The sequence below is a fragment of the Pomacea canaliculata genome, linkage group LG2, assembly GCF_003073045.1.
Source record: "Pomacea canaliculata isolate SZHN2017 linkage group LG2, ASM307304v1, whole genome shotgun sequence".
Classification (NCBI taxonomy): domain Eukaryota; kingdom Metazoa; phylum Mollusca; class Gastropoda; order Architaenioglossa; family Ampullariidae; genus Pomacea; species Pomacea canaliculata.
Genome location: NC_037591.1, coordinates 31,385,519 through 31,395,232, shown reverse-complemented (window position 1 = coordinate 31,395,232; position 9,714 = coordinate 31,385,519). Strand labels below are relative to the sequence as shown.

The 9,714-nt window shown below is 40.0% G+C and overlaps 1 protein-coding gene across 1 annotated transcript; it reads right to left on the bottom strand.

Annotated features, from left to right (window-relative positions):
- Nucleotides 1-1,113: 1,113 nt before the first annotated feature.
- LOC112555766 (receptor-type guanylate cyclase gcy-3-like) lies at nucleotides 1,114-8,778 on the bottom strand. Its single transcript, XM_025224271.1, has 7 exons — nucleotides 8,198-8,778; nucleotides 7,759-7,969; nucleotides 7,270-7,401; nucleotides 5,864-5,981; nucleotides 5,215-5,313; nucleotides 4,858-4,949; nucleotides 1,114-4,200 (listed from the first exon to the last, which is right to left on the bottom strand). The coding sequence occupies exons 1-7, from the start codon at nucleotides 8,776-8,778 to the stop codon at nucleotides 3,886-3,888; spliced, it is 1,548 nt and encodes a 515-aa protein (XP_025080056.1). The 3' UTR covers nucleotides 1,114-3,885.
- Between the last annotated feature and the right edge of the window lie 936 nt (nucleotides 8,779-9,714).

Here is a 9,714-nt window from a genome sequence, read left to right as displayed (position 1 = left end):
TAACATGTATCATGATAATGCCCACAAGAATTTTGTACTTTTTTTATTTATTTTTGAAAAATGATATATGTTTATTTTTGCTTCCAGGAATGCCATCTGGCGATGTGTGGGGGACTCACTTTCAAGCAAGTAATGAGGGGCATACTATCTGCGCTATTTTCAACTGGGTTAGCCCGGTCTTACAACTTCTGTGGTCGGAGGGGGAAGAAGGGACTCAGTAACCACCCCTTTATTTTAGAAACAATTCAGGGTAAGGATTTAAATATTTGACTTTGTGTTTGTGCACAGCACATAAATACGTGCCTGTGATAAAATAGGGCTGTTTGGATTGTTTCTTAATTTTTTGGTTATCAACCTTAACCTTTTACTCTGATAGTAGGTGCAGACACACATTTTCACAAGTCATTAAAGAAAAACATGACAGGGAGATAAATCAAGCCGGGAGAACTTTTCTACCTCATTTCATTGTGATCTAATTACATTGCAAAAATAGAAATACGGACACATGTTTTTGCAATGTGTAGTCCTTTAATCAGCTGGTTAACACTGTATAGAAACGAATTAACATGACAGTTTTGCATGCATTGGGATTGTTTTTGAAATCAGTATTTCCAGTTTTCTTGCCTAAAGAAATTCTAACACAGTTCCACTTGTAGTTCCTTTCTGTTTATAACCCTTTAAATTTTTTACTCCACTTTACATTTATATAGTTTGCTTGTACCTTTCTTTATTTCACGTTATATTTGGATTTTAGGGTCAGTGACTTACAATTAAGTGCTTTCTTTTTATGCAGACCTCATATTCTTTTATTTTGTTCTATTTTTAGGTGCTGCAAGAAAAAGTTATCCTGAAGCTACAGATGCTGACCTGCAAGTGTTTATATCAAGTTGGTTATATAATGCAAGAGATCGAGATCAAGGCAGAAGGCAAAGGTTTGAGGCTTACAAGTCAGTAAATCGTTCTGGGGTGGAGAAGGAGTGAAGGACAAATAAAGCTTTGCAACTTTCCACTTAAATTTGTCCGTAAAATTCTTGTACATAAATTTAATTTCATGGATTTATTTTAAGAAATGTCTTGTGTCGCGGAGCAGTCCATGCCTCCTGTGTTTTTTTCGGAGTGTTTAACCCTTTGGTGGCTCACGGACTGAAAGTGTATGTCAAATGTATGTTGAATGGATTAGAACATCAGTTGGAAGTTGTTAAAGGCGACAGAAAGTGTGTAGTGAACAGAGTTCACCAGTAGGTTTTGGACGAAAAGAGAAAAGGAAATTTACAAAGATACAAAGAGGAAGACTTCCCTGACATGCGATTGTGCATTTCCCGAGTGAGATTTGTGTGTAGTTGAGGGTAGTGTCGATCGAGGTTGGATACAGTTTGGTACTGAGCTGTTTATTGATTATGACATCTTTTTATGTATTACTTCTGGACTTGTATTAGAAGATGGAAGTTGTAAACGTAAGAGAGAAAGATGTGTGAATTGAAGAAATGGTTTAGAAATTGTAATATAGTGTATGGACTGAAAGAGTTGGAGCTCTACTGGATAACGAAGAATCGCCTCTGAGAACGTGTTTTGGCTCAGCAGCTGGAGCCCCGTGACGTCACACGGATTACCACCCCTGTGAACCCGGGAACCACCTGACTGACATGACCAGTTTGTACAGCCATCGTGTGTGTATTCGTGTTCTTCGATTCTAGTTGGCATGACATTCTTAGAGATTGCGAACGACCCTACCAGAGACGATGAAATTGAGAGATGACGGCCCAACGGCTGGTCTATATTATAGCTTCGTGTGAGGCGAATATTAATCATAATTTCGAAATCATATTCGTTCAGTGGCTCTTTATTTTAAATATAATAATAAATGAAGATTTATATAGCCCATATTCACAACCCTGCGGAGGATGCTCTAATTAGCGATTACAACAGGAATGAGACATGGACAGTATATGTGTGACGGAAGAATAAACAACAGCACTGACGACAGATAGAAGACAAACATATAAACACACAGATTGAGCCATTGAATATTAAAAAAAGACGAAGGTCATGATTTTGTAGTGGAAGTTAAGTAGAAAAAGTATCAAAAGTGGAGAGTGAAAAAAGGACTAGTATTGTGTGGAGTGTGTTAGGAGTAATGCTGTAAAGGTCTGATTTTTCTGCAAATACTCAAGGAAGAGGTAGTTTTTTCAGTGCAGATTTGAAGGATTAATTGTAGATAGGTGGTGGATATGGAAAGAGAGAGAGAGCTCCATTGTTTTGCAGCACAGTAACTTAAATTCTGTGACCATATGTTGTTCTGGTGACAGTAATAGGAGACGGACAAACGAAGAGCGCCGGGAGGTAGGGGAAGAAAAGCTCAAAAAAATAGGCCAGGAGCCAACAAAGAAATTAAAAAATAGCACATACAGTTTTCACAGAATGCGAGAACGGATGGGGAGCCAGTGCAGAAAACAGAAATTTTCAATTTTGAAAAAAAAAATTACTATAAGACCTGAGTAAGTTTATGAAACATTCATTGGACACAAATTTGTTAGAGTGGTCCATCTGTTTAACCAAGACTTGCTTTAGGGTTAAAGCACTAATTTGCATAGTCCCATCCCCTAAATTCGTGAAAGGCTACCACAAATGAATGCCTTTCCTTTAATTTATGCCAGCCATTTTCTTGTCAAAATATACGTCCGATGGGATGGATAAAAGTTGCAGTCACTGTCGAACTACTGATAAAAGCAGTTTTATTAAAACGATCAGCGTTACCTCCCGTTGACCCTTAACCCTGAAGGACACTAGGCTTTACGCTTCAGAGATTCTCATAATGATTCAAGGTGATAACATACAGAAAAATCTTAAATCTTATCCGTTCTTTAAACTATTTAATTTTTTAATTAACTATACTACTCAGCAGATTTTGGGGATCCCATTTAAACGAGATGCAATACACAATTTTTGTAGTGGTGATGGATGATGGTTAGAGGCGGTAGAATGTGGGTAGGGGTGGAGGAGCGTAACCTTGTAATGACTATAGCAGATTTAAAAAAATAGCTTACAGTGGGAACAAAAGGAGTGGGTGGCCACCCATAGACATCTTTACTCTTGGTGTATGCATTCCACCCAAAGAAAAAAAAACCCCACACAATAACAATAACGCAACATGCATAGAAATAAGCCAACTTGGTAATATTTCTTTTCATTGCTCCATGGCATATGCTTCGTTGAAATTATTAAACCTTAAACGATGACACGAATCTGTACTTCTATATGAAGATTTTGGATCAGTGTTAATGTCTGAGGTGCATGTCTTTTCCGTTGCATTTACATCCAAACAGGGCAAAACTCAAAATAATTGCACATCAGCATGTTCATGTGCATCAGTTCACATTCCATAACATTCTAAGCTGCAAACTGTTTACCCTACAGTGCTAAAGATCTTGTTGGGCTGAATTTTCTGAAAACATCAAAGGTAACAGAATGCTGATGAGTCTTCTGGTGCTGGACGTGCTGGAGCCGAATATCTGGAATATCAGAATTACTTCACATCTATTTTTAGCTGTCTGGCCTGAGAGTTTGTTCTGGAAGGGTCCTTTCTTTCGCAAGCTTCTTATTTTATAACTCCAAATAGACAACATCCAGAGAATTTGGGCTGCTCCTTAATCATTACACGGGATAAAATTTCTGGGAGACCCAAGGATATCTGGGAGCACGAATCTCAAAGTTCGTTTTGTCATAGTGATCCAGGCATTGAAAGCATTTGGAAAGGGTGGCACAGTGCTTTCTTTCTGAAGTCTGTTTAAAACGAGGGCCAACAGTCTAGCTGCAAAAATACGCCTGCTTTGCGAATTTTGATCGCAAGTTTCTGGTGAAGTGAGCCGACTTTGCACATAAAGTGGTTTAAGCTACTTTGTTGTAGTCGTTTACAGTTTTGTTCGCATAATATACTTCAGAAAGCATATTGACTCCTCCTGATTTGTCCTGGAGTGAGCAGTCGCTGTTGGGGCCTTCCGGAATTCGATCCAGAATTGCAACTTCTTCATTGAATTTAGTGTCGTGTGAATTGCTAGAAGTTTCTGAGATTCTGCCATGGCTCGTATCAGGCGTGCTCGCTTGTCGGAGCTTTTTTGGTCGCCACATGCAGACCATGCTGTCATTAGCTTCTCCCATGTCCTTACGTCCTTCTAGCCAGAAAGTTTCCATGAGTCCTTTACCCTGAAATTCAACAATAGGCAGTCAGCTCCTATCCCCTTCAATATGGGATTTCTTGTACACGTTTGGTAGTCTATGTGCGTGTGTGTATGCTTGTGGGAAAGATAGGGAAGAAATCGATTTCATGGCTTCATTTTTAGTTTTTTTTTTAAAATTATATTTCGCTATATATACATCGTAAACTAGTAATAGGTTCTGCTTAAAAATTAACATGCATTTCTGAAAGTGCGGACATTCAACCTTTAGAAGGAAAGCATTATCTGGTTGATGCTTCTGAACCATGTTCTGAACGATACATAGAAATACGATGAAGTTGAATTTCAACTTTAAGATCACTGAAAAGTCTGTTATTCCATATCGAAACATGAACTAAAGAGCTCTTTTAAACCCGTTCACTAAACAATATCACACTATTTGTTGTACAAGCTTCATCGTGAAAGTTGTTTTTAGAAGTTGTAGGGGTTTGTCTTTAAATTTTAGTTGTAACTTACACAAATATATGAAGCTTTCACCACACGTCAATAAATAACGCATAATACATCATTAAGAAAAGCTTCCATGCTCCAGCTCTTTCTTCAGGCTCATCGTGAAAGTTTTCCCTGAAGATGTAATACAGCACTGAACACATCAGGCCTGATTTCCCCTCTTCCGATGTCTTACCTTTATATTAACTTCACCTCTGGACGTGATGATGTATCTGTGCGTCTTGTCCAGTAAACCCTTGGTGGCCTTGCTTATATGTATCTTCATGGCTAGCAAATCAGAAGAACAGGGATCAGACTTTTAAGAAAACAAGGAAAGAGTAAGTTCGTAAAATGTAGTTCCAGGTGTATTCTGACTTTTATGACTAGGTGTGTCGTCTCGTATTGTGGTGGGAACCCAGTGAGGAAGATAAAGCAATCAGTGACAGCTCTAGAAATTTTCGCTCTTCGAGCTGTCTTACAGCTGATATAATAATTTTGGGACACTGGGGCTAACATTTGAATTTTTCTAGTTAAGCCGCGTTATTCGACTCACGTTCAGAGTTGGACTCCATGCGCGAAGCTGTGTTGACTGTGTCGCCGAAGAGACAATAGCGCGGCATTTTGAGTCCAACTACCCCCGCCACACACATACCTGCAACACAAATGGCAACGAGCTCCATCCTTAAGCACGAACGACTGAACAGTTGTCAGTAAACTAGTTTCATAATCAACCTTTGCGTGAAGAGAGTCGCAAGAACGACATTGTCCACATGGTCTACTTGTCTATCGTGCAGACAAACCGGTTCGGAGTTGACTGCTCTCTTTATTCATCCTGAGTCTTCTTTCTGCCATTGCCAGCAGTTTTCGTTGAATAATGTCAATTGTTCGTCTGTGTGTGTGTGTGTGTGTGTGTTGTTGTTGTTGTTTTTTTTTGTTTTTGTTTTTTTTTTTTTTGTGGCCAGCTTCTGCTTGGGACGCCTTTTTATTCACTCGCCAGCTTGTTTCTGTTGACTAAACCGTCTCACTGCAAATTTTGCACTTTCTCATATTCGAACCACTTTCCTACTTAGCTTTAGTATCTAAGTAAAATGACAAAGAAAGACAAAAACAACATAAATGGACAGAAAAAAACATATGACTTTTATTTAAAAAATGAATGTCTAATGCGACAAACTTTTCTGTAAGAGAAGAGTGTAATGTACTACCTGAGTGAATGCCAATGCGTATTTTCAGATGACGATCTTCGATGTGGGCTGGCAAATGCACCTGCTTCACCGCTGCCAAAAGGTCGATGGACATGGTTGCAATTTCGTCCGCGTGCTGCAACAGGAGACCCGGGAAGAACGCAAGTGAATCGATAAATCACAAACAATCCGACTTCCTGGAAACAGTTACTGCGTATAATCAAATTGTATAAGTGGTGCTTCCTTAGGACCTTTGACCTAAAGTAAATTTGTACAATTTTCAAACGCTGAAATGAAAGACGAGAACCACCGAAAAATAGATTTATGAAAACGAATTGTTGAATCGGTATATAATCCAGAAGAATTTATCTTCCTATTATTACTATTCTTCGATCCGAACGTATATATTTGTCTTTTTGTCAGATAATGGATGTTACCATCGCTCTGTATCAAGCTCCATTGAGTATCATGGGCATGAATGCAACATTGGTAGATGGAATTTTCGTCTATCGAGACTTCCTTTTTTTAACACAAACGAGATGCCACCTTGTTTGAGGGAAACTGAGCCACGGCAGAGAACAGCGAAAACATGTCGACGAGCTGAGGGTCGATTCTAAACGAGCTAGTTTGCTCTTTCAGTCTGTGCGGAAGACAAAGCGCGATCTCAGAGTTACATTTGATATCAGCTGTTATTGTAGTTATCGGCACCACAGGCTCAAGGATGAAGATATCCAAAAACTTGCATATTCTGTTTGTCGAGCAAGTCGATCAGAGAAGAGCTCCATAAAAATAGGTCCATTTCTAAAAACATCTGCAGCAGCGGCAGTAATGGTGACACCATTCTAAATCGAAAAAACATTTGACATTTTCTTCAAAAAAATCGTTAATTATTAATCATATATTTATAAAATAAATATTATTAAACACAATTGTAAATACAATTTGTGACAAAATTTTGAGAATTTTTGAAGATTTGCTTAATGTGCAGGATTTCATAACTGCTTTTTTTTTTTGGTCACTATGCTGAGCTCGGACAGGAATTTCTTTTAACTACATGATAATCGCAACTCATACAATAAAAATTGTTTGTTCCTTGAGGAGCATAGGGCCGCCAGCGGACTGTTGGGCCGCCCCCCTTAGTTGGATTCATGTAATAATAATGTTTGAATTGATATTAATTCGTATAATAAGGGTTATAGATAAACTGTTCTTATTTTAAATGTATGTCATGTTTTTGCACAGTTGGAGTGAAGTACTTTTCGCTGTTCTGATCAGGTGTCTTGTCTGTTTCGATCAGATGTGGATACTGAAGTGCTGAGGAATAAGCTTGTCACAATTTCCGAGAAGGTAAGTTTGATTTCTAGAAATAGGTAATTGTATTCTCAGCTGAGCTTCGCCACTCTTGATGGATCATTGTGTCTTACTTTTTCTCCGTTGCGAGTAGGGACGCCACTGGCCACCATGTAGGCATCACCAATTGTCTCCACTTTGTACACGTCGTACGTATCGATGCGGGAGTCAAAGGTGGAGTACAAATTGTTGAGGAGTTCTACAACCTGTTTTCAATACAAGTGAGCCAGTCAATTATTTAATTTTATGATTATTGTCTGTATTAGGTGTTTGCATGACGAAAAAGCGAAATAAATGTGAAAGAAGCAAGAAAAATAGTGGCGACATACAGAGTTTTATAAACTTAGCATTATAGGCATCAAGTAAAACTGCTGACGTGATGTGGAAAATAGCTTCTCAGACACAACATAGTAAAGTAGAAGATAAAAACATTTTCTCAGTAACCTATACGTTTACAAAAATACGAACAGCTGCCATTCTGTTGCAAAGGAAATGTCAGCAGTGTCGCGACAAGGGAAAATATGTTGCTAAAACAGCAGAATGATCCAGATCAGGAGTTTTACCTGTAAAGGTGTACTTGAGGCTGATATGGAGGTAAAGCTGACGATGTCCGAGAAGTAGATGGAGACTGACTCGTAACTCTCAGCCATCACGTGCATGCCGGCCGTCAGCTGGTCAGCGATCATCGGTGGGAGCATCTGATACAACAGTTTTTCCGTTTTTGATTTCTCGACGTCCAGCTCCTCAGTCCGCTTCTCAAGTGTCTGGGCATACCTAAGACAGGCGGTGCTTCAATCACAAGGGGCAACTTTAAAGACAATATAAATGCGTTTGAAGTATGAAGTAAAGAACTAAAATGTGATGGAAGAGATGGCTGAGATGTGGAAAAAAAATGAGTGAAAAAAGAAGTGGACAGGAAACTGTCAGAATAGGTTGCAAATTTAAAGGAATAAATACCACAACATCCTGCTCAAAAGTGGGGAAAGATAATTTTTCACCTACCTGATAACACAGTCCGCCATTTTCTTGACTCTGATGCAAACAGTACCTGCTGTTCCGATGACAGTCACAATGGCAATACAGCTGAAGACGATCCTTCTTGTGTGATAGCTCAGCATGTCCAGGTTGCGGGCACCGAGCACAGCACGAAGGTCGTCCAGGGTAGCACGCACGTGAGTCAAGGTGGCCAGAGTATGCCGGTATGCATCGGACAACTCGCTGTCGTTTGTACATCGCGTGAGCTCATCGTAAGCTGTCAGTGTGTCCGTGATGTTCCACCTGCCTGAACTGAAGGTTCTTAAATTTTTTTCGTTCAGAGGAAAATGGAGCAAATCGCCGATGTGGTTGAGTATAGCCCTGTGCCGGTGGGCATACTCCACAGCAGATGCCGTTGCCGCGGACGATCTGACACAACACAAGACGGCCTCCTGGGAAATGTAGCGAAGCAGCTCCACGAGCGCCAGATACACAGACGTCAGCATCCAGGGTTGGTCGTCAGTCTCACTAATGCACGTGAGGAATTGGTCCCTCACACGACTGCTGAGTGTTGAAATGTGCGTTGCAGACACCGAGATGATGGCCATATCAGCGGGAATCGACGCATTAGTGACCAAATAAGCACAGATTGGTAAAAAATCGCTTTGGCTGATGGTCTGACACAGTTCTGCAAGTTCTTGGGTAGATTTCCTGGATTCTTCCACATCATTGAGGTCCACACTTCCACGGACAGAAGTGTTGTTAAATATTGTGATTTCGCACAACCTTAACAGGACTCGTAAAACAGGTCCACAACCGGAGACATACCTTTCATGCAGCTTTCTATTGACTTGTGTTCCTCAGCTTTGATGGCATCGCTGACGATGTCGTAGACGAGCACGCAGAATATAGCTAGCGACGAGAAAAAGCACACGGCGAAGATGCTGCGCACGATGAAGCGATTTTTGACCCAAATGTCGTCTGCACCTTTAACCGATACCTCCACCTCATGCAGCAGGCACTTCCTGTGAATTATATCCTTTGATGAGCAGGTCCTTAGCACCGTAAGTCTGGATTTTGACTCATCATTCACTGCAAACGCAACCGGCTCGCTGGATGGTAACTGTTTAAACTCATCATTGGAGCCAAAGTCTGTTTTCACAGAACTTTGAACCACGGAGATTTTTGTAGGAGAATTATGGCTGATTTTTTTACAGTGATTTTCAGCGATTACTGTCTTAATGTCTCTATGTTGCTCCTGATGGTTGGACTGAGTATCATAGTTTTCGAGAGGCCGTATTTTGTTTGCCTTAAAGTTAACCCGATTCATCGCGAAGAGGACTGCCTGCTATTGTATATGATTGATGAAGATAGCTTTTAGTCAGTTTCTGACTTCTAAATCCTATTTCTCACAGTTTTTCCCAGTGGTATCACAAAAGTAGCATTTAGTGTCTTTTGACTTTCATTGCGAAATCCACTCCCCATACTTCTAGAGGAAATGTATTTGAAGTAGGTTATCCGTTCCTCAAGTGGCCTTGTTTTTG

Bases quoted from the DNA above. Each gene is read 5' to 3' on its own strand.
- LOC112555766 (XM_025224271.1), bottom strand. From the start codon at position 8,778: ATGGCCATCATCTCGGTGTCTGCAACGCACATTTCAACACTCAGCAGT. The intron at 7,970-8,197 runs GTAGGTGAAAAA...CGCCTGTCTTAG, and splicing joins ATGGCGGACTGTGTTATCAG to GTATGCCCAGACACTTGAGA. The intron at 4,201-4,857 runs GTAAGACATCGG...GTTGAATTTCAG, and splicing joins GAGGTGAAGTTAATATAAAG to GGTAAAGGACTCATGGAAAC.